General features: G+C 50.0%; 12 protein-coding genes across 12 annotated transcripts in view; 7 read left to right on the forward strand and 5 right to left on the reverse strand.

The window, feature by feature from the left end:
- The window catches only part of CNBC5400 (hypothetical protein), a gene marked incomplete at both ends in the record, with an annotated part of 1,946 nt that extends 1,203 nt beyond the window's left edge, over positions 1 to 743 (forward strand). Inside the window, 4 exons of the mRNA XM_771393.1 lie at positions 1 to 31; positions 95 to 152; positions 205 to 385; positions 447 to 743. The exon at positions 1 to 31 is cut by the window's left edge and continues 258 nt beyond it. Coding sequence (XP_776486.1) covers positions 1 to 31; positions 95 to 152; positions 205 to 385; positions 447 to 743 — 567 coding nt within the window. The remainder of the gene's footprint in view (positions 32 to 94; positions 153 to 204; positions 386 to 446) is intronic.
- A 733-nt stretch (positions 744 to 1,476) lies between these two features.
- On the forward strand, positions 1,477 to 4,253 carry CNBC5410 (hypothetical protein; the record flags this gene model as incomplete). The annotated part of the gene is made up of 5 exons (XM_771394.1): positions 1,477 to 1,893; positions 1,950 to 2,884; positions 2,934 to 3,734; positions 3,789 to 4,013; positions 4,061 to 4,253. 5 exons carry the CDS (start codon positions 1,477 to 1,479, stop codon positions 4,251 to 4,253), a joined length of 2,571 nt encoding a protein of 856 aa, XP_776487.1.
- Positions 4,254 to 4,544: 291 nt separating this feature from the next.
- Positions 4,545 to 5,552, reverse strand: CNBC5420 (hypothetical protein; the record flags this gene model as incomplete). The annotated part of the gene is made up of 6 exons (XM_771395.1): positions 4,545 to 4,721; positions 4,780 to 4,935; positions 4,993 to 5,159; positions 5,226 to 5,320; positions 5,382 to 5,436; positions 5,495 to 5,552. 6 exons carry the CDS (start codon positions 5,550 to 5,552, stop codon positions 4,545 to 4,547), a joined length of 708 nt encoding a protein of 235 aa, XP_776488.1.
- Positions 5,553 to 6,229: 677 nt separating this feature from the next.
- On the forward strand, positions 6,230 to 8,570 carry CNBC5430 (hypothetical protein; the record flags this gene model as incomplete). The annotated part of the gene is made up of 11 exons (XM_771396.1): positions 6,230 to 6,522; positions 6,574 to 6,683; positions 6,733 to 6,809; positions 6,871 to 6,987; positions 7,039 to 7,136; positions 7,182 to 7,221; positions 7,269 to 7,347; positions 7,408 to 7,747; positions 7,808 to 8,047; positions 8,113 to 8,350; positions 8,409 to 8,570. The coding sequence occupies 11 exons, from the start codon at positions 6,230 to 6,232 to the stop codon at positions 8,568 to 8,570; spliced, it is 1,794 nt and encodes a 597-aa protein (XP_776489.1).
- Positions 8,571 to 8,756: 186 nt separating this feature from the next.
- On the reverse strand, positions 8,757 to 9,673 carry CNBC5440 (hypothetical protein; the record flags this gene model as incomplete). Its single annotated transcript, XM_771397.1, has 3 exons — positions 8,757 to 9,098; positions 9,151 to 9,423; positions 9,479 to 9,673. The coding sequence occupies 3 exons, from the start codon at positions 9,671 to 9,673 to the stop codon at positions 8,757 to 8,759; spliced, it is 810 nt and encodes a 269-aa protein (XP_776490.1).
- A 354-nt stretch (positions 9,674 to 10,027) lies between these two features.
- Positions 10,028 to 11,629, forward strand: CNBC5450 (hypothetical protein; the record flags this gene model as incomplete). Its single annotated transcript, XM_771398.1, has 4 exons — positions 10,028 to 10,481; positions 10,539 to 10,695; positions 10,743 to 10,819; positions 10,875 to 11,629. The coding sequence occupies 4 exons, from the start codon at positions 10,028 to 10,030 to the stop codon at positions 11,627 to 11,629; spliced, it is 1,443 nt and encodes a 480-aa protein (XP_776491.1).
- A 677-nt stretch (positions 11,630 to 12,306) lies between these two features.
- On the forward strand, positions 12,307 to 13,600 carry CNBC5460 (hypothetical protein; the record flags this gene model as incomplete). Its single annotated transcript, XM_771399.1, has 9 exons — positions 12,307 to 12,309; positions 12,411 to 12,416; positions 12,470 to 12,489; positions 12,546 to 12,564; positions 12,619 to 12,810; positions 12,866 to 12,994; positions 13,188 to 13,320; positions 13,373 to 13,402; positions 13,455 to 13,600. The coding sequence occupies 9 exons, from the start codon at positions 12,307 to 12,309 to the stop codon at positions 13,598 to 13,600; spliced, it is 678 nt and encodes a 225-aa protein (XP_776492.1).
- Positions 13,601 to 13,687: 87 nt separating this feature from the next.
- Positions 13,688 to 15,108, reverse strand: CNBC5470 (hypothetical protein; the record flags this gene model as incomplete). The annotated part of the gene is made up of 6 exons (XM_771400.1): positions 13,688 to 14,014; positions 14,073 to 14,206; positions 14,265 to 14,350; positions 14,413 to 14,530; positions 14,595 to 14,747; positions 14,805 to 15,108. The coding sequence occupies 6 exons, from the start codon at positions 15,106 to 15,108 to the stop codon at positions 13,688 to 13,690; spliced, it is 1,122 nt and encodes a 373-aa protein (XP_776493.1).
- A 185-nt stretch (positions 15,109 to 15,293) lies between these two features.
- On the reverse strand, positions 15,294 to 16,154 carry CNBC5480 (hypothetical protein; the record flags this gene model as incomplete). Its single annotated transcript, XM_771401.1, has 6 exons — positions 15,294 to 15,316; positions 15,368 to 15,470; positions 15,703 to 15,763; positions 15,884 to 15,970; positions 16,086 to 16,096; positions 16,152 to 16,154. The coding sequence occupies 6 exons, from the start codon at positions 16,152 to 16,154 to the stop codon at positions 15,294 to 15,296; spliced, it is 288 nt and encodes a 95-aa protein (XP_776494.1).
- A 192-nt stretch (positions 16,155 to 16,346) lies between these two features.
- On the forward strand, positions 16,347 to 17,448 carry CNBC5490 (hypothetical protein; the record flags this gene model as incomplete). Its single annotated transcript, XM_771402.1, has 3 exons — positions 16,347 to 16,416; positions 16,475 to 16,612; positions 16,679 to 17,448. The coding sequence occupies 3 exons, from the start codon at positions 16,347 to 16,349 to the stop codon at positions 17,446 to 17,448; spliced, it is 978 nt and encodes a 325-aa protein (XP_776495.1).
- A 209-nt stretch (positions 17,449 to 17,657) lies between these two features.
- On the reverse strand, positions 17,658 to 18,941 carry CNBC5500 (hypothetical protein; the record flags this gene model as incomplete). Its single annotated transcript, XM_771403.1, has 7 exons — positions 17,658 to 17,713; positions 17,782 to 17,960; positions 18,012 to 18,175; positions 18,237 to 18,407; positions 18,484 to 18,607; positions 18,666 to 18,825; positions 18,899 to 18,941. 7 exons carry the CDS (start codon positions 18,939 to 18,941, stop codon positions 17,658 to 17,660), a joined length of 897 nt encoding a protein of 298 aa, XP_776496.1.
- Positions 18,942 to 19,301: 360 nt separating this feature from the next.
- On the forward strand, positions 19,302 to 21,164 carry CNBC5510 (hypothetical protein; the record flags this gene model as incomplete). The annotated part of the gene is made up of 4 exons (XM_771404.1): positions 19,302 to 19,528; positions 19,596 to 19,786; positions 19,846 to 20,263; positions 20,321 to 21,164. The coding sequence occupies 4 exons, from the start codon at positions 19,302 to 19,304 to the stop codon at positions 21,162 to 21,164; spliced, it is 1,680 nt and encodes a 559-aa protein (XP_776497.1).
- Positions 21,165 to 21,830: the final 666 nt, after the last annotated feature.

Raw genomic sequence — 21,830 nt, forward strand, 5'->3', positions numbered from 1 at the left:
CAATACTTTGTCCCTACTCTGATCGGAGCTTGTATGTCTTTATCTAAATAGGGATTCTGGTCATAATTGTTAACATCGCTGAAAACCGTTCCAGTGGGCTGGACGGGGTATCTTGGTCAATACCGAACCATCCCTCTGTATGCTTGTGCGTTGTAAGTTATTTCATCCGTCCGTTGTCGCACGCGAACTAACATCAGTTAACAGCGTCTGTATCATTGGCTTCTGCTGGGGCGCCGATTATTATAAAGCCAAACCTCTCTTCATCATCATTGGAGGGGCCTTGGGTACAATTTTCTTCATTATTGTGACTTGTGTCACCAGCCACATGGTGCAATACGTCTTCCTTATCTTTGCCTTCGGCTGTGTTTACGCCCTTCCCCCCCTCGTGAGCGCTTTCCTGTTTTTCAAGGCCGTTCAAGTGTTTGACAACGTATTTTTGTACGCAGGTCCTTACCTGGGTGCCCAACGTTCTATCGCATCCAGCGGAAAAACGTGGTGTGGCTATCGCCCTGGTGAACGCCTTGGGATGTTCTGCTTCCATCTATGGCGTTTTCCTTTGGCCCAGCGAGGACGCCCCTAGATACATCCCTGGATTTGCCGCTACTACGTGCTTCATGGCGCTCATTGTCATCATCACCCCTATCATGTGGTACCTTGTCAACAGATATCCTATTCAGGGGCCCGATGTCGACAAAGCTGTTAGGGAAGAGATCGAGAGACAGAAAGGTAGGGGTACCGCTTAGACTGTTCAAAATTCATTTTTTCAATGGCAGTGGCGGTGTGCTTTTTTCTCAATACAAGGGTCTTGGGGGTTTGGATTGACGCGCAGTAGTTATAGATCGTAGACTTTAGACTGTCAGATATTAGTTGGCTTCTGTCCTCGATGCTCATAGGAGAAGAGTGCAGTAATGTAAAGCAATTTATGTATGCGTATGCAATTCGGCATGGCCGCGGAGGTCGACTTCGTTGAGGCAACTCAAGCCTTCCAGGATTCCAACGAAGCCACAGAACGAAGTCGGCATTTTTCTGCGTTGATGCGGCTGCTGGGGGCACTTCTGTCTGGTGCGGTATACGTACGTACCCACGACGTATTCATTTGTGCATATCTTATAACGCCTGAACCAAATTACATAAACTTGAAAGTTTTACGTAATGTCATGAGCTGGCCGCGCTCATGCTTGTTGTCTCTTTTTCTCCCTCGCTGCGGCAGGGGCCAAGCCGTACGGGGTCAAGCCCGATTGTCGACGAACAATATTGCCGCCGTAAATACTTATGAAATCCAAAAGAAACAGGAAATGCGCTTACTATAATTTTCCCAGTGTCATCCACCACGACCGTTGTGCTCGTCTTACAATTTCGACGGCCATACCTGCAAATACCACGAAGAAGGGGAGTGTGCTCACCACGCTCCGAGTTGCGTGCAAAGACACGAGTCTCTGGCAACCGTAAAATCTCAAGTCCCTGATATAACATCCCATGCCCTCTCCCAAAGTACCCAGTAATGATTCTCTACTGCTCTCGGGCGACTCACCGGGCCCGCGAGTACAGTGGAGAGTTGGACCCCCATTATCGGCAGGCCAAAACGGGCAAAATACAGCCCAGTCTTCAACTTCTGATTCCTCCTTAAGCAAGAAAAAGAAGAAACATGAGATACGAGAGAAGATCATCAACGGATTTGACAGTGATAGCGAAGATGAATTAGACGTAGGGGAGGAAACGAAGCCCAAAACTAACGTGATCGGCGAGGTGGCTGAAGAGCCGGACCTGGATGGCGAACTGGCTGCGCTGGTCGAGGAGCAGGAAGTGGATGAGTTGGAAGACGATGATGACGATGTCAATGAGCAGATAATGCAAAAGAGGAGTGTGTCAATTGATGATGACATCTCGGGGGAGGTAAGTTCTACTTGTAGCTCACCAGGCCACAGTCTGACATGTTCGGCATCTGTTAGCTTTTAGAACTCGCTTCGGGACCACCAAAGAAAAAGAAAAAACAGGCCATGGCACCTCCTTTAAGCCATCGACCTTCCGCACAATCACAGCGATCGTTGTCGAAGTCGCAAGTGACCCCTGTTCAAATCACTTCGCATCGAGTTTCCAGACACGTACCTCCTCCCTCTGTCGCTCCTCGGCCCACACCTTCGGTTTTACAGCATTTCCCATCTACTCCAAATACAACCATCCCTTTCATTCCGGGTTTTCCTATGAACACCACTATCATTTCGACTGCTAACGACCCTTACTCTTCCCCACTTCAGATTTTGGCGCAATCCCTTCCTTCGCCGGAGATGCAAAATATCCTTTTTGGTACATTCTTTTCAGACCCTATCTTGACGGAAGGTTTGTCCCTTCTTCAACCTCAATTTATGGATCATTTCAATAGATTCATGGAAAGGAGGTCTGCGCGTCTGCAGCGTGGTGACGCGACTACCTTGGCTTTGACTTTTATCATTTTGGCATCTGCGCTTCGTATTCTGCCAGAAGAGACCAGCCGTTTACTTCTTGCGAGTCATGGGGGCAGTAATGCACCGTCACAGATCCCGCGATCCTTGGCAAAGATCATTTCGGGTCAGTCCGTATCTGCTGCCGATATCACTCCTCTCGATCAGCGGTATCTGGATCTTGCTCTTCTCAGCGCCCAAATAGCTGAACAAGCCGATACATACTCGATTATGTTGGTCATGTTCAAGCTTGTTTCGTATAGATATTGGATGCTCGGTCACAGAAGAGAGGAGTCTGTGTTGGCCGGTACATGGTTAGCGCAAGGTATCAAAATAGCTCAAGCGTTAGGTTTTGGGAGGGAGTGGGAAGGTTTACCTCAAGGGGATAGAGAGCTTAGAAGAAGGCTAATGTGGTCATTATACATTGCTGATAGACAGTATTCATTGTGAGTCGTTTCCTTCTTAGGTTGATAGTATGAGCTGACGTACATGCAGCGAAACTTCACTTCCTTATACAATCCTGGACGCTCACCAAGGTATCCAGCTCCCATCTCCCTTGTCAGAACCCGATCTATACCGTGTGCCTCAGGATGCCCGAGAACTTCCCTCCGTCCCGCCCGATTCTCCTCCCACTCCATGCACCGCTCTCTTAGCTCATACTCATCTCGCTCGTCGCGTCACTGCCATGCTCGACTCCTTCGCCACCATATCTGCATCCAATATCTCCCCTGACATGGTACACCATTATGACCAAATTTTGGATACTTTTCAAGATAGTCTCCCTCCTTTCTTCAAGGTATTTCCGATGACAGATAGTCGATATGACGCAAGCTTCCCCTACCTTCCGCTTCAGCGTGTCAGGCTTCACACTGCCTTGTTTAGTTACCGATGTGGATTGCATCGGGCTCAATTACCGGCTTACTTGTGGCCTACAACATCTGCCACAGCTCGTCAGGTCGTGGCCCAAATATCACTATCTTCCCTTCGAGTCCAACGGTCGGCAAGGATGCTTGATGCAAAAGTGGCGTTCCGCCTATTCAGCCCTGTAACCGTCTTTGAGAATGCTGCCACTCTTTGCCTTATTATGTATATAGATAAAGCGGTCAGCGCTGATGCGGGATTGTCCCCAGGCCCACCAAGGTCGGCGGAGTTTATGGGTATGAGAGCTGGAGTGGCAGAAGCACTAGAACTGTTGGATATGACTGGCGCGGGCGTAGATGCCGTGGCATTGTTCTCGAAGAAGGCCACAGTGGTAATTAGAGGCATGGTATCGCATGTCGATGCCCCTTTGGAGTCGTAAGTTTCCCTTTCGAGTTGATCGATTATTTCGAGTCTCACCCTTTTCTTCAGGGTCTTTATTCAAGCGCCCGCTTCCTCACGACGCTCAGCAAACGGCGATATGCCTTCTCCTACCAAGTCAAATGTAATGTCTGGCGGCGGACATCAACCCCATCATATGACAAGCGACAATCACGCTCGTTCTGCCGGACCTTCCCCTGTAGCCTCAACACACCCTGCACAACCTGGAGGAACACCCGTGAATAACGTTACATCTGTGTCATCTGCGGCCGCAAAGTCAGCAGGAGCTGGCGCGATGGATGGGCCGCTTGGGCCATATTCAGCAAAGGCGGCTGCATGGCTGGAGAGCCTCCTTCAAGGAGGACCAGATCTAGAAAGATTGCTAAGGGAGGCAGAGTGGGTAAATGGATGGGAAAGAGTCATCGCAACGATGTAACACGAGAGCTTGACAGCTGTGATTCCTTGATATACATCAAGGGCTTTGTGGAAAGATATTATTTGTGCCTGTACTATTAGTACATTTCATTACAGTATCTATGTTCACTACTGTGATGATCGCCGGCCGAGAGTGGCATTACATACAGCTGCAGTTTAAAGAGGCACATTATTGATGGTTGATACGATACAGGGTCAGAAGTCGGGTCAGAGGAAGAACCCAATGACCGATCATACTGGCGAGAGATAACCAGGACATCGACTGGTACCGATGCCTCTACTATCGTAAGTCATTCAGCGCCTGATTCGTAATGAAGATATTTTGACCGTCAAACGCAGATTGTCGAGGGCTGCTGTAATTTCGCGGCATCCTTACATGACAGTACAATCGTTGCAAAATGGAACATCGTCACTGTTTTTCTCCCTCTGCCTTCGATTATGGCCCGACTTATCCTTCTCCTTCATTTGTTTTATTTGTTTTGGTCGCGGTGGTTGAGGTGGTGAGAGAAATGGGCCTTCGAGAAGCTTTCGAGCAGCTAGAGATATTCGCTACAACGCACAACTTTTCATGAGCGAGTCAGAAGGGGATCTCGTATTTGATGCTTACTTGTTCGTCCTTCCGCACGAGCTTGATCAATTCGTTGAATGCTACATCTACGTTCACTCGTTCTGCTGCCGAACACTCTATAAATGGAGCGTGTACGGACCGCGCGAGCTCACGGCCCTCGAGCTGGCCAACTGATCGATACTTTTGCAGGTCACACTGACGTTCTTCTTTTAGCGATCATAAGCGTTAAACGAGAGAATATACTGGATTTACCTTATTGCAGACTATTACACATGGCACGTAATTTCTATCTTTCACTCTTAATATTTCCCTGTGGAAGTTCTTTATCTCCTCAAATGATGAGCGGTCTGTCAAAGAATACACGAGCAGAAAGCCCGAGCCGAATGTGTACCATTGATCGGCCATGGCGGCGTATTCCTCTGCCATGCATCTGCATGTTAACACATGGATAATCAAAGCGAAAAGCAGTCATAAAGGAGACGAACCTTGGCCGGCAGTGTCTAGGATCTCCAAGGTTGTTGCTTCGTTATCAACTACCACTTGCTTTCTATATGAGTCTTCGATGGTTGGGTTGTATTCTCTGGAAAGAGAAACCTATTAGACAAGGAAGGAAGGAAGATGAAGAAGAGAGCCGTCCTTACTGATCGTAAAATTGGGAGGTCACGAAACGGATTGTGATGGCAGTTTTACCAACACCTGAAGAAACCCAAGGAATGAGCGATCATCGGTCTTGAGATGTGGTTGTAAAACGTACCGCCGCATCCCACTATCACAAGTCTTTGGTCTCCCCCATAGTAACCTTTTTCGGACATGACAATTGAAGCGTGAAGCCGATGAAGGAGTGACGGTTGACGTTGAGATTGGCCCAGTAATGACAGACGTGACTACAAGAGAACTAAAGTCTACACAAATAGCTTTCGAAGTAAGCTATAGTGTATTTAAGGTTGATAGCAATGGGATAAAGCTGAATACGGGCATCAATAATCGATGAGTACGAAACGCAACGAATGACAATGAAGATGTCAAGTTGCATTCGAGCTCTAAGGGTCCTCCTGTCTTGTTTACCCTGAGTGTGTGTCTACGACAGGCTGTATGTATGGGTGATGGAGGAGACCCTGGTTGCTGACTGCCGAGTTATTGACGTGTGGGCCAGGGAGGGGAATGATTGCGGAAGGACTCGAGCTGAAGGAGCGCGAACAAAGGAGCCGCGAGAGGCCGAGCACTGTTTGCTTTTATCTTCTGTGTGCCAGGCACCACCAGGCACAGCCGGCGGCTTCCCCCGGTGGGCATCTCTTCCCGGACATCGCCGTCGGCTATGTTCACTACCCGAAGATCCATTTACGTATTAAAAGCACATGCTCTTGATCCACGAGCAGCTGGACAGTTGAGGGGTGGCAGTCGTGTGGGTCGCTGCAACAAACATGCACTTCCTATGCAGCTTCTGAGCTCTATCTACATCAACATTCGCAACCACACACTACTTTCAGCTATGTATCCCAGGTCCCTCACCCTACCTCCTGTCCGTCCCCGACCCTTCTCACCTGTCTTCCTGTCCCTCGCCCGAACCCTCATACCCCAGCCACCCCCGCCTCTAGTCTCCTCTCGCCCTCTACCCACTACCTTCAAAAAAGTGTCCCCGCAGTCAGAGTCCAACAGGTTGTTTATGGAAGGTCTAATTCGCGAGATAGAAACGCTGAGAGCCCAGGCGAAGGAAGGTGGCGGGCAAAAGGTTCTGGATAGATGGAAGGCCAAGGGAACCGGTAAACTGTCCGTGAGAGAGAGGTGAGTATGAGCATATCCACTTTGCTATTGAACGAGCTGATGGATCGTCAGAGTGTCCGCCTTACTCGACCCAGCCAGTCCCTTCCTCGAGCTTTCACCTCTGGCAGCACACGATGTGTATCCCGATGCTTTACCAGGTGCCGGTCTAGTTACTGGTATAGGTAGGCTGCATCAGAGATTAAGTTATGGTAGGCTGCTGACATTGCTTAGGAATGATAGCTGGAAGGAAATGTATGATCATAGCCAATGACCCGACGGTCAAAGGCGGCACCTACTTCCCGCTTACTGTGAGTCAGCTCAACCGTTTTGATACCTTGAGACTTACCGAGCGGGGATTTCACCATCAAGGTGAAGAAACATTTACGGGCTCAGCAAGTTGCTCTTGAAAATTCTCTGCCGTGCATTTACCTCGTCGAATCTGGAGGCGCTGCGTTACCGTATCAAGCAGAAGTATTCCCAGATCACGTCAGTCATCTCTATCTTGAAAAGCTGTGTAGAGTACTGACATCCAAGAAGGACCATTTTGGAAGGATTTTTTACAACATTGCACGCATGTCTGGAATGGGCATTCCTCAAATTAGTGTGGTCCACGGAATTAGCGTAGCAGGCGGGGCGTAAGTATCTTTTCTCGCTTTAAGGCAAGCATTAATGCAGAGCAGATATATGCCTGCAATGTCCGATGTGGTCATCATCGTCAAGGTATGTCACTTTCCATACGCTAATCAGTATGAACTGACTGGTATCAGGACCAAGGCCGCATCTTTCTCGCGGGTCCACCTTTGGTCAAAGCCGCTACTGGTGAAATAGTCGACGAAGAAGCTTTGGGTGAGCCCCCCGTTTCTAACGAGCTCTTCTCTCGCAGTATGATTGACAGCGTGGCAACAGGCGGAGGCGATATGCACACCTCAGTATCAGGAGTGGCAGATTACCTTGCCACATCCGACTCCCATGCTCTTCGTCTGGCGCGGGAAGCCATACGCGACTTATGTCCTATTCCTATAGCCCAAGCACTCCCATCTGGCAGTACAGCTGCTGGAACGAGAGAGGTGGTACCTCCACTTTACCCAACAGAAGATCTCAACGCGATCGTCCCAGCCGATCCAAGGCAAACCTATGATCCAAGGGAAATTATCGCGAGGTTGGTGGATGGAAGTGAGTTCAGAGAGTTTAAGAAGGAGTTTGGTAAGACAATCATCACCGGTTTCGCAGAGGTCCATGGGTATACGTGAGTTCCTGGTACACTTCGATAATTAAAAAGGAATCATTGTTGACACTGGCAAAACAGGGTTGGTATCATAGCAAACGCCGGTGTTCTCCTATCTCCGTCTGCCCAAAAAGCAACCCATTTTATCAACCTTTGCTCCCAGCGACGTATTCCGCTTGTATTCCTGGTAAATGTGGGCGGCTACATGGTAGGCGAAAAGGCAGAAAGAGGAGGTATCGCCAAAGATGGAGCAAAAATGGTCAGAGCAGTAGCGAGGGCAAAAGTGGAAAAGTATACTTTTGTTGTGGGAGGAAGTTACGGGTGAGCTCGATCTACCTTTTCGACTTTTACTTGCACGCTCGCAGTTGGCTGATGGAGATGCAAAGGGCGGGGAATTATGGCATGTGCGGTCGGGCGTATTCACCTCGTTTCCTGTTCATGTGGCCAAATGCGAGGATCAGCGTTATGGGTCCTGATCAATTGTCTACTGTCATGCACACTGTGCAAGGCAAACGAGCCCAAGAAAATGGTAAAGCGGCAGAGGACGCCGAGAGAAAGAGGCAAGAGTTACGTGACGCGATCGAGAAACAGAGTATGGGGATCTATTCCACCGCAAGATTATGGGTGAGCCTACTGAATATCATCACAGCCGGCAGAAAGGGAAGAGCTTACGGGCCAATAGGATGACGGTATCATCAAGCCTAGTGATACGAGAGACATCTTGGGCCTCGCATTGGAGCTAGCACATGATGAACGAGCAAAGAGACCGCACGGCGCGCAGGGTACGAGGGGCGAGATTGGGGCTGATGGGGACAATGGTGATTGGGGAGTTTTCCGGATGTAACATGCAAGAATGAGCATATGTTGTTGGATTAGTTAGTGCATAACAAGTAAACAGATACAACGTGATGTATACAAAGAAGCTCCAATAGTCCCAAATCTCGCTCTTACAAAGCCATAATTATTATACCCGAAAACCCAAATGACAACATAAACGATCCGTAATAACAATCCTCTGGAACTCCAGACGTTAACTAACTTGGTGCGACTCAGCAGCTACCCGTAGATTTGTAATTCCCAGCTCGATACCGCCCCACTCTTTGAAGACCTGTACATCTCCATCGTCCGTACTAGTTCCTGTCCAGGAGGGGACCGGCATTTGTATGACAGTCACCACCTCGACCACATTCCCTTTCAACTGATCCAACTTCTCCATCATATTTTCAGAATTAATATCGTTAAACCGAGCAGGTGGGGGCAGAAGGGCAGAAGGTCGGTAAGCAAGGTGGTTGGGGAAAAATTTAAGCTTGGATGTCGGAATAGGCTGTGCCGAAGTTTCGGTGGCGACTGGAGGGATGATGGCAAGTGGTTGCTTTTGAAAGAGGTAAGCTGGATAACTATAGTGATCTTTTGAAACCACGTACAAAGAAGTCCGAATTGTGAGAGGAAGACTCTTGATTTGTTTGCCGTTGGTGCAGATCGCCGGTAGGTGGAGCTACAGAGTTCTGCTGATCCATGGGACCATTGGAACGGCCTTCTTCATTCAAAAGAGGCGGGTCATCTGGGTCCTCCAACTTTCCGATTTCCCACCAGTCTGGAAGCTGATTCCCATCACTCTTCATCCACATCAAAGCCTGACGATCTTGAAGGGGAACGTAGCCTGGCACACCTGGCACCATTACTCCTAATCTCAGGGCCTGTAAAGAAAACTGCATTAGATCGGAGGACGATATTTGATTCTGCATGACGCACTTCATCAATTACAGCCCGTCTCCTTCGCCTGGCCCGCATGAGTGTCAAGAAGGAGAAGAGAGAAAAGGCGCATAGGAGGCCAACGAGGATATAGAAGAGGTTTCGGTAAAATGATCCTGGTTGGTCCTGGTCGCCAGCAAATTGTGACTGGAAGGGTCTGTTGGAGGCGGAGGGGGTGGGAATGGACGAGGACATTGGGAGTGTAGCCGTTGGGATGAAGAGAATTGAGAAATGATCAATCGTACGACAATAGTAGTAGAAAGTTAAATATAGTACAGGCCGAGCATAGATCGCGTCGATAGTATTAGTGGTATGATGATTCGATGATGATGTGTAGTAGTAGAAATAAGCTTTTAAGTTGGTAGTAGCTACTACTATAGTAGTAGTAGTAAATAATAATAAGTCAACAATCAACAAAGAGTTGACGTGGAATATCTTTCCTTTCAGCCTCCACCGCCATTCAATCCCCGACCTTCTTTATACCTGTTGCAGCTCATTCCGCTACGTATTCCAGTATTCTCTTTCACTTCATACATCCCACATCCCACCATGCCCGCGTCTCAACCCCTCCAGCTCCTCTTCCTTGGAACAGCCACGTCCACGGGCCTCCCACTCACTCCCTGCCTCACCCTTTCCACCCCTTATCCCCACAGGTGGTCCAACATGGTCCCTCTCCTCCAAGGCAGAGATTTATCCGACCGCTCTCCTTCACCTGCCTCAACAACCAGCTCATCCACCTACTCTGGCTCAACTTATGATCCAGAAGGTCAATGGCCAAAGAACATCCCATGTGCATGTTGCCGTTCGACGGTGGACCCCGATGTCCCCGAAGGCTGGAAGAATAAACGTGGGAATACAAGTGTTCTGCTGAGAAAACAGTCTGCTGAAGGAGACTGGAAGAACGTGCTGGTAGATGTCGGTAAAACGTTCAGAGAACAGGCAATGAGGTTCTTCCCTACATGGGGAGTGAAGACCATCGATGCCGTGTTGCTTACCCATGGGCGTGAGCTACCTTTCTTGCATGGCTGTTCAAAATCGGAGTGCTAAAGGACATGCACAGATGCTGACGCCTATTTCGGACTCGACGATTTGAGAGAATGGTGTGTAAGACAAGGGAAAGCCATACCCGTATATCTCAACAAGGAAACGTTCCACAAAGTAGAAGAAACGTTTCCTTACATGGTTGACAAGACAAAAGTATCAGGTGGTGGTGATGTGTAAGTCTGCCGCTACGAATCGAAGCTTATCGCTGATGCAAAGGTAGCCCACAACTAATTTGGAAGATTATTGAGGATGAGGGTGAATTTCAAGTTGAAGGGATTGATGTCAAGGTCCTTCCAGGTGAGTTTGACTCTGACATATCCTTTATATCCGTGTTATTCTAATCTCTTTACAGTCCACCATGGGATTTATTTTCATTCCATTCTACCGCCTACTAACGCCGAGCCTGTGCGTGAACCTCCCGCCAAGATCGAGCCCGAGCCTCTGATCTGCCTGGCATTTGAATTCGATGACTCGATCATCTACATGTCAGATGTCAGCGGAATTCCTCAACGTACATGGGACAGAATGCTGCAGACGTCATCTAGAAGGCAGACAATCTTTCCGACACCAGTCGATTCTCGCGGGGGAGATGACACTCCTAAAGGAGTGCCTAAGAACCAGTCCATCAGTGACCTCGCCAACCTCTCCATCTCTCCCCGCGTCCCTGGTCGTCTCGAGCAGCTCAGAACTCATAATGTACCGGTGTTGATCATTGATGCCCTCTGGCCGTTGCAACCGCATGCCTCTCACTTTTCCCTCGCACAAGCTCTCATTGCGGCTCTGCGCCTCCGCGCTGCCAATACCTACGTCATTGGCAGTACGCACCCGACATCACATTTTATGTGGGAAGAAATTTGCAATTCTCTGACTCATCGTGATGGGCGTGACTATGAAGTCCGTGATCACCCTGATGCCGCTCAGGCTGAGTGGCTTGTGAAGAGAGTGTGGGACAAGGTGTTTGGCGAAGGTGAACATGAGGGACTGGGCGAGCGATGGATGGAGGAGGGAGGAAAAGTCAAGCCTGCTTGGGATGGGCTGGTAATCGAAGTGGGGGGCGACCAGGGGCTGGAGAGGGCTGATTTGAGTAGCAAGGGGCTTCTCATTTGAAATGATGTATTTTCGAATCCTTTTTCTGCTGTGACGATAGATCATTAGAGGGTAGATGTGGATATGCATTGTACGTAATTGCTTGCCATGTTACATCTCTCGCTGGAGGCTGTAGGGAACAGGCGAAAGACAAGGCGGTGGCGAGGCGATGGCGCGACTGACTTTCACAGCGGGCAGCGGTTGACTGTGTTTTCCCGCAGTCTTCCAGCCTCGCACACAGCTTTTGATCGGAATCCTTTTTCTTCTTCTTCATTCCATTCTCACACCTTACAGGCTGACATGGCACCTACAATCCACTCCTACCACGCTCCATCCCATTACTATCCTAGGAGAGACGTTGCAGAGCAGCTGACGCCCAATGACACACAAAAGTGAGTCGACTCTTAGAACGACTGCAAGGACGACCAAGGTCCGCTGGCTAACGGCATTTACTGCTTCAGAGTGACTCTAATAGTCGCTGCATGCTATATCGTTGCTATTGCTATCTGTAGGTGATTCCTTCAAGCTTTAAAAGCAAGCTCAACTGATCCTCCCGAGGCAGTGGTATGTAAGATCGTGAATTTTTAGATGCTGGACTAATTAGCGCATGCGTACAACTTTTCCGGCTGTGCAATGTAGTGGTAAGTTTTGACTTGTATTCGCGACATCTCATTCTAATCCTTCTAACAATTATAGGCATGGTGAGTTTCATATCTGACCGACTATAACGAGTTGGTCGAGGCAGCGATCTGATCTGGCGAATACAGTACCAATACTAGAAAAGCTCATATATCCATTCAAGCTCTTGGTATGCGTGGCAGCTTTTCAATACTGAATATCTAAAACTGACTAGATTCGCAGACCGTAGGATTGCATGAAATGTGAGATAAACCCTTTTTTTCCTACCAACGTCCCGATATTGAATCATGTTATCCAGGTCGCATGCCTTGGCAGGTGTGAGTTGTATTACCACTGTGTCCGGTATCTATACTCACTTATTCATTGGGTAGGTCTTGACATGTGCTACGGTGGAGAAGATTACACTTGACCCCCAAGAAGGAGGATCGACAAGGATGAGGGGCGGTATACCAGCGGTATCATCTTATTCAGTTTTAGAGAAGGCTTTGGCTAACTGTTTGAAGATCACGCTGCCTGCTGGGTACCTTGGTTCATCATTCATTGGCGCTTGTCTAGTCGCATGTGTGAGGATAAAAAAGCCCTGAACCCGCATCGATTATGATATTTACGCGCTCGTAGGGATTCGACATCAATGCTTCTAAAGTAGCATGTCTCGTGTTGGCATTCATATGGATTCTTACTCTTTGGTGGGCACGATCTAGCTGGGTGGCTTGGGCTACAATTGCGTTGATGGTCGGATTGGTCTTGGTGGGTCGAGGCCGCAGAAGATGACAGGAGGGCTAACAGAAGCAGGTGTGCTGGTTGGTGGCTCAAAGCGTCGCATTGAGATTTTTGATACTATTCATTGGCGTCATGTCTTGCTTTTATTCGATAGTAAGTCGCAATGGACATTAATATTGCACGTACTGATGTGTGCTTAGTGGGATATCATTGATGCAAGTATCCTCCACGAGAGACGGCGCAACATGGTATGCTGATGAGCCAATTTCAGGACACTCTGGCACGCAAGATCAACAGTTCTGATGCCTCTGAGTACGCCCATATGATTGGGTGTTGTGGTTCTCGGTTTTGGGGTGGGTAATCTTTTGGACTGGACGGTCGAACCTTGAGTTGACGGATCTCTAGGCGCTTTTTGGCTTATTATTTCTTGTTGCTGTAAGTCATTGCTCCGGGAAGCGATAAGCTCGAATGGTTTACCTTTGTATAGTTTTTGCGGCTGGTGTATTAGTTGGGATCGCCGCATTCAAAGACGACTGGCAGACACAAGCTGATAAGGCGAGCAATTTCCTTGGTGGTAAGTTGGATGTCATAATTTGCAGTCGTGCACTGAGTAACATCACAGGCACCCCATGATAACGATACCAACCTATAACGAGCTTTTTTGTCCTACCATGCATGTGCACAGCCCGTTTTTTGTCACCTTCATTGCAGCTTGATTTCTCAAGCAGGCACCCCGAACATGACCTGCTGGACGTAGTCTGCCGCGATACCAGACCAGATCAAGCCACCTAGCCATCCATTAGAACTAAACTTTTTCCAGCAGTCAGATCGGCTGTCAAAGTTGACAGTTAAGCATTGCCAAGCGAGATGAGCAGCGGCACCACCACAAGAAATGAGATAGTATAGCGGTCCGAGACCGGCCATGTAGCCAGTAAAGGTGAGGAGGGAGACGAATGAAGCGGATAAAGTGGAGATGACTTGGCGAGAAGTGTCGGGGAATCGGAGGGCCATGGACTTTACACCAGCGATGACGTCGTCCTTCTTGTCCTAAAAGTCTCGTCAGACTCCTTGTTGCACGCTACTAGCCTAAAGTTGTGTAACTCACCTGGTGAGCGTAGATGATGTCGTAGGCGACACACCAAGCCGCACCCCCGAGGTACATGGGCGTCGCGATCGTCCAGTCAACAGCACCGGCAACGGCTGACCAGCCGAGAAGGGCACCCCAGTTAAATGCAAAGCCTATGTTATAAGGTCGGCGTCTGTTCACAAAGGATAAGATTCAGAAGGCAGTGCGCACCTAGCACGACTTGAGGGAAGTATGTGATACGCTTCATGAACGGGTAGATGACTACCAATCCTAGCGAGGAAGCTCCCAGGACGATGCTAGTGTTGTATCAGCTTTTTCTTCTTTTCCTAGGTTGATGATAGAACCATAAGCAACTCACCTGTACCAGTTAAGTTGGGTTAGCACGGCAAGACCGGCAGTAAGCTGAGCTCCAAGGAATGTGAGAGCCCCGAATTGAGTAACATCGCCGGCGGCCAAAGGTCTTGTCTTTGTCCTCTCTACATTCGTCCAACTCAGTAAGGTCGCGAACGTTTCGCCTTTGGGAGGGAAAAAGTGACGTACCGACCTTGGCGTCCATCTTCCAGTCCCACATGTCATTAATGGTGCACCCAGCACCTCGCATGATGAGTGCTCCGACGGCGAAGAGTGACATGTAGAATAGAGGAGTGGTAGGGGGAAGGTGGTTCACGGTAGATGCCATTGTTATGGACCACGCTGCTATGGGTGTCAGTAATGCCTGCCAGGACAAGATGCATGGGACGAAGGACGCACCGCAAGGCCAGTAGAGAAGGACGGAGCCGATGGGTTTATCGAGCCTGGTGAGGTAGAGGTAGGGTTTGGCACCTTGAGCCCATTGTGGGAGGATTTTATCAAAGACTGTGGGTGGTTGCGCTGGCAGTTGTTGTTGTTGCTCCTTGGGGTGGACGAGCTCTGTGGAGACGCGGGGGACAGTCGGGGGGAGAGAGGCGCGGCGGATGGCAGAGGTGGTGAGCACGCGTGGGCGGAGTGGGAGGGGTCGAGAAAGGGGAGAAAGGAGCGGGCGGGGGAAGAGACGGGTGCGGGAAAGGAGAAGCATCGCTGGGTGTCTGTCTACGTGGGCGAGTAAAAGAGAAGAGTCGATAAATTATTTATTTGTCCATCTTTTTGCCCGTTGGCGGGCCACTCTCCCCCGTGCCTGGATAGGTCACGTATCGTATCTCCTGTAATGTATCATGCATATATCTTGTACAAAAGCCCATGGCCACCTCCGCACACCCTCTTCTACTTCTTTCCTTCCTTCGCCTCTGCACACCCTCCGTCAGCATACCCGCCAACACCCGAGACACAAAACTCACCTCGCCTCGTAGCGTCCTCCAGCAGCGTAGTGTCCACCGATCGCGCAGCCATCCGCACATACCGTACTACAGACCCTCGGATGAAACAGTTCTTGACCGCCATCTGTCGAAGCGCACGTTGTCAGCATCTCTTGGTTAGAAAAGAAATATTCCAGAAGAGGGCATGGGGCGTGGCGGACACGAAGCGGGCTCCGATCCCGGATAGACCACTGAAAATTATATTTCTTTCAAAGATACAGACAAATAATTGACCCCCACCGCAAGCTTGCCATCTTTTCACCGTCCAGAATCCCACTTCCGCATTTGGCATGTGTCAAAAAAAGATATACGCTTACCATATGAGGATGTCTTTCGGGGTCCTCTACGCTAATATTATCTAATCGGATGTTGAGGAACCTAGCCGTTACATGTTAGTACTCTTGCATACCTTTGCCCATATCCTAGTAGCAGATAATACTGGACTGAATTGTGGGCGACTGGATATATAAAAGGTCGTAGACGCAAGACTCGACCTACTGATCCACAGATTTGAGAGTCCCAGTTATTGATAAGTCATTTTTGAGCTCAACGGTGATCACTTGGTCTGTGAGGGTCTTGAAGAAACTAGACGATGAGCAGTTCCAAATAAGCTACTGTTCGTATGTGCATATCTTGGAGGTTTTGAGGACACATCGAAGGCAGGGTACGGGATTGTTGCTTGTCGGTGAGAGAGACTCACGAGAAGATGAGCTATTTCGGATGAGTGCGTGAGAAATATGGGTACTCTGGAGCGGAAACGACTCACCATGGCTTCTGGGATGTGCTGATGGGTAATGATATATAGTTATAGTTGCAGTATTAGGAGTAGAGTGAGTGGTGGTGATCTTCGGGGGTGAAAATTCCACGTCATCCCTCCACCTCCACTTGTTGCTTCTTCTTTCTCCACCACCATGATAATTTACCCTCTCTCCGCACAAACAGACCCTTCTCGCCACAAGCCATGTCCCCTCCCCCCCACTCCATCCCCCTCTACCTCGTAAACGGTGTCGCCACCGTCTGGGACGCACAAAGTATCCAATCTCCATCCTCTCCAGCTCATACGCCCAAGCTGACAACCCCTCTTCACAGCTGCCGCGACTCTCCATTGCGTGCACAATGTCTCTGGTTTAAGAGCCGGCACACTGCCAGGCGTAGCCCAGCAGAATGGATTTTTAGGTCTTCCCCTGACATTGATGCAGGAAGAGACTGCATACCTTGTTACCCAAGGTAAGACAAATTCATCTTTTTTTCCTCACATCGCCATTGTTCTTACTGACATGAAAAACAAAAAAGGCATCGCCCATCTCGTTCCTCTTGATCCCAGCCCATCTACACCCTCTGACGAAACCGTTAAAGCCCATACGGCAGCCCGCGTCGCGCGTTTGAAAGCTTTAGAAGAAAAGACAAGGGAGGCGGAAGCAAAGAGATTGGAAGAATCGAAAAAAGCTTTCGATAAAGGGGGAGAAAAAGCGAGGCTGAAGAGGGAGGCGAGGGCGAGAGCAAAAGCAGAAAAGGCTAAAGAAAGTGGGGAAGGACTGTTCGCAGAAGACGTCAAGGAGAATGTCACTGCACCCATAGTGGTTTCACCGGCAAAGACCAAGACCAAGCACGCCGGCGCGCCTGCTGCTGGCCACTTTCACATTGTCCCCTCCCACCCAGTATTATCTCAACATCCACCAGAATCACAATCGATAACATCCCTCCCCCACCCTCTCTTCCCCTTCCCAACAACCCCGCGCCAATGTGCCCTTCTCGGCGTATTTTCCAAGCTTCAGTCGCTCTCATACCGGGTCGGACTTGGTCCGCGGTTTGGTGGAGAATGGTTAATTTATCCAGGAGACTACTTGCGGTATCATGCGCATTTTACCAGCCAGGTCATCGTTCGAGATGAACCTATCAGACCGACCGAGATTGTGGCGTGGGGTAGGTTGGGTACAGGGACGAAAAAAGCTGGATTAATTTGTTGCTGGGATGATGGTAAGAGAGAAGACGGACAAGATGACCAAGGGGGAAAAGAAGAGGATGTGGAATTCTACTCGCTTGAATGGGCCAACTTTGGATAGATTCTTGTGTTGTATAATACAAAATGTACAAGTAATGTATGATAGAGCCAAAAGATACATACATTGTTATCGTCCAGGTCTAGGAAGACGAGCAAGAAGGAATCATTCTCGTAAGGATTGGATCAACTAGTCGACGTGTGTGATAAAAAGTGCAAGGAAGAGTATTCCGGAGAGACTTTTAGAAAAAAGGGGGTAAATTGTTCTAGGATTTATGCGGCGGAGAGATTGACCGTGTCAAAGTAAGGGTGTTGAAGTGCGCGCTTGGCTGTTTTTTAAAAAAGAGAAGAAGAGTGGATTAGCTCATCGCAGCTCCCAAGAGACGCGAATTCATACCTGAAATTCGGTGAGCAGGATCATAGACCAAAGTCTGGGCAATCAAGTCAAGCCCATCGGCCTCAAATCCCTTGACGACATCTGCCAGTTCGACGGGGTGCCATTGAGGAAAGGTAGGCTTGTAATCGGGCAAGCCCCTGACTCCGGGCCATACGTCTTCGTCGGGTGTGCCGAGAACTCTGCGATTTGGGATCAGGCCACACGTTTTGATAGCAAAGGATTAAACTTGCCGGAAAATTCGAAAGATTTCATCAATCTCAGAGTCGCCCGGGAAGAGAGGTTGACGAGTGGCCATTTCGGCGACGATACATCCAACGGACCACATATCAATAGCAGTCGAGTAATGCCTTGAGCCAAGAAGAACTTCGGGGGCTCGGTACCACAGTGTGACAACCTGCCCGCCACACATGAGCATCAAGCCATACCATGCTTGAAGAGTGGGGAAAAAGACTTGCCTCGTGAGTATAAGTACGCAGAGGGATACCAAACGCCCTCGCCAAACCGAAATCACCAATCTTGAGATCACCCGACTTGTTGATCAACAGATTTTGAGGTTTGAGGTCTCGATGGAGGATACGGTGGCCGTGGCAGTAGTAGAGACCTTTGACGAGTTGGTAAGAGAATTTCTGTTTTAGTGGGGTTGAATCAAAGAAAAAAGTCAGCCGGGGTGTATCCGAGTTTGTAAGGAGCAGATATGTTTACCTTGACCATGTCGGGACCGAGACCGTCCTTTTCACCAATGGTATCCATATACTTTTTCAAATCCATATCAAGGAACTCGAATACGAGGTAAAGCTTTGCTTCGGAATGCACAATATCCAACAGCCTATATTCTTGTCAGTTTTTTCTTTCTTCATGCAGTTGCTCTTGCCTGGAAAACGTACTTTACAATGTTGTCGTCCTTGCTCAACTCTTTCAACAAACTGATTTCTCTGATAGATGTGCTTGGCACACCTTCATCTTCCGCTTCAAGGCGAATCTTCTTGAGGGCGACAATGTGGCCGGTGTTGATGTCTTTGGCCTTGTACACTACACCATAGGTCCCTGTTTTTTTTTGGTTATCAAAGGTTCATTGGGGAAGCGACGTTGGGTCAATTGGTACGGTACGGAAACACACCTTCTCCGACCTTTTCAATCTTTTGATAGTTGTCAAGAGACATGGTTTTCTGGTCGTGCGTTGAATCAGGGCGAGGATATCGGCCGGTTGTTTGTGATACTGTGGTCTCGCGCGTCGACTGTTGGGGCCGTGTACGGAAAAAGAGTTGGACGTGGGTATAAAAAAGGGCGAGTGTATGTGGACGAGGCTGGTGTATATATGGTTGATATAGAGATGAAAGTGGAAAGTGAAGACTGGGGAGATGAAAAGGTGGGTTTGTTATATATCCCGTCGATCTCGAGCAACGAACCAACAAGTTTGCCCGGCCTCGTCCCTTTGACGCGTCGCGTAAATTTTGATTCCGCACATACGTAACTCTTCTTCTCTTTCACCCACGTTATAACGTCAACTTTTGATAAAACAAATGTCGGTCCGGTACGCCTGCTCGCATCTCGATACGCCTGCACCGCCGCTCCCCCCATCGTACCCATCAAGCGGTCCATCTTTCTTTCCGATCGAACAGCTTTATTTCTGTGAAGAATGTGATGCTCTTCGGTGTGATCTCTGTGTCGGGGTAGAGGTCGCCAGTTACTTTTGTCCAAACTGTCTCTTTGACGTCCCGGGCGCAAACGTAAGGGGAGATAGGAACAGGTGAGTCGGTGGTGTTGCCCTTGTTCGCGACTTGTGTTGACTTTGGCCAAAAAAAAAAAAAAACCAGATGCGCGAGATCATGTTTCTCCTGCCCTCAATGCTCATCGAGTTTATCGATCCAAGCGTCCGATTTTGCGCGGGACGACGTCTCGGGGGACGGAGCACCGCCCGGACCTCTGTACCTCCTCGTTTGTCCTGGATGTAGGTGGTCGAGTAAGCAGATAGGCTGGGAGTTTGAAAAGCCCACGGGAATTGCTCGTGCGTTGCTCTTGTTTGTTCAAAAATAAAGAACGGAAGGGACAACTAACGTGCTACAGTGCAAGTACAAAAGCGATGGACACAGCCTGAACGAATACAGGCAGAGTTTGATGGTATCAAAGATCATCTCGAGTCGTACATGACTTGTTCTTCATCTACACCCACTACACCACATCATCGGCCGAGGGCGCCTTCACGCCACATTTCGCATCTCACGCAGATGGCGGCCAAGGCGTTGAACCGGCCTGTTCATGGATTTGCTGTACGTAAAAAACCCCTGCAAGCGCCGGGAGGGGAGAAAGTGGGCTGGGATGAGCTGGAAGCGTACGAGTCAAAGGCAAGCTGGCGAGAGCTGGGGTTGGAAAAAGGGATGGGAGACGTTGAGGCGGTCAGGTCGTTGGAAGAAGCGGGGTGGGAAGGGATGGCCGCGGTGGATAGGCGGTGGGGTACGAGCTGGGAATGTGATCGGATGTCCAAGTGGGTTGTTCCCCGACTCTCAAGATGACTGGCATTTTAATGGCGAGCCTTTTGCAGATCGGTTTTACCGCAGAGAATCCCGCTAAGGACGAAACTCACTAAACGGTGTCCCGAGCCTAGCTGTCGTCATTTACTTGTGCAGCCGGATACGAAAAGCGTGCGTATGAAGATCAAGATGGTAGCGCTCAACTACCTTCCCATCCTGGAGGTGGGTCGGCGGCGGCGACGGGTGGTGGTGGTGCCCGGTGGGGATACGGACGAACGGCCGGGTTTTGAAGCGCATGCGCATGAGCATGACGCTGAGCGGGAGGAGAAGAGACGAGAACGACGTCGGACGCGACCTGCTTTATCGGGCATCCCATGGTCCGGGGGCGAAAAGGGTGAAGAAGAGGACGAGGCTGGCGACAGGCCGCTTGTTGCAGGCGAGACATACACCTTTCAGCTCGCGCTTACCAACCCGCTATACGATCCTATCCAAATCCGGCTGACTCGGCCTCCCCTGCCTAAACATGCACCGCCGGAAAAGTGCGAGGTGAGGATCGCGACGCCGCATTTTACGTGTAATGCCTCGAAAGATGCGTGGGCGTATGATGATGAGGAGGATGGGGATGGAAGTGAGGATGCGGCCGGGACAGGGACGATGCGGAAAGGAGGACGATTGGGTGTGCTCGCAGGCGGCAGCTTGCGCGATAAACGGCGGGAAGCGGGGGTCGAGAAAAGGGGGAATGTGTCAAAGGTGCCTATCGAGGTGGAGATTTCTGAACAAGCACGGGGGGATGTCGAGTTTGATTTGGAAGTGCGGTTTACGTATCGCGTCGAGGGCGAGGGGACGGGGGAGAAGGGGAGGGAAGAGTACAAGCATTTCACATTTTGGGCGAGGGTTCATCTCGGGGAGGTGTAGGTGGATTGTATGTAGGTATGGATTGTGTATGTATATATGAAGCATAAAGACTGCCTCCACCTCCACCTGCCGCGTCGATCTTGAACGAGCTGACTCGTCCATTCAGCAACAAGACTGACCAACACTGATGTCGAGACTCAACCTCACCGTACCTTCCGTCGAGTTTAGCATGTCGCAGACCGTCGCCTTTACGCCGCAGTACGCGCAGCCGTTTACGCTCCAGGAGGCCATGGGCCTGGAGCTGGACAGCCTGGTTGCGGAAGTGAACCGGCTGATCAACTCTATCCGGCACCTCTACTCGACGCAGGACGCGCTGCTGGAGTTCATGCAGTCGGACGCGGGACGGGCGGATCCCGAGGGGGCGCAGGCGGCGTGCGAGGCGTACCGGGAGAACGAGGAGCTGATGTAGGTGTGTCCTGCTCGGCCAGCGCTGACGGCAGACCGCGGCAGGGGGAGCGGGTTGCGCTGCTGTGCGCTGCGGTGGCGAACAAGGCGGGGCGGGCGGTGGTGGTGGGGGCGGCGGGCGTGCGTGCGGGGGACGTGGTGGAGCGGTGGGCGGGCGGGGGGGGCGGGCGGGAGTGGTGGCTGCCGGGGCTGCATCTGTAGCGATGAATTGATTCCGTGTATTTACTTTCCAACTGTCCACTGTCCAGCCCATGTCCCCCT

This window comes from Cryptococcus neoformans, chromosome 3, assembly GCF_000149385.1.
Source record: "Cryptococcus neoformans var. neoformans B-3501A chromosome 3, whole genome shotgun sequence".
NCBI classification, from domain to species: Eukaryota; Fungi; Basidiomycota; class Tremellomycetes; order Tremellales; family Cryptococcaceae; genus Cryptococcus; species Cryptococcus deneoformans.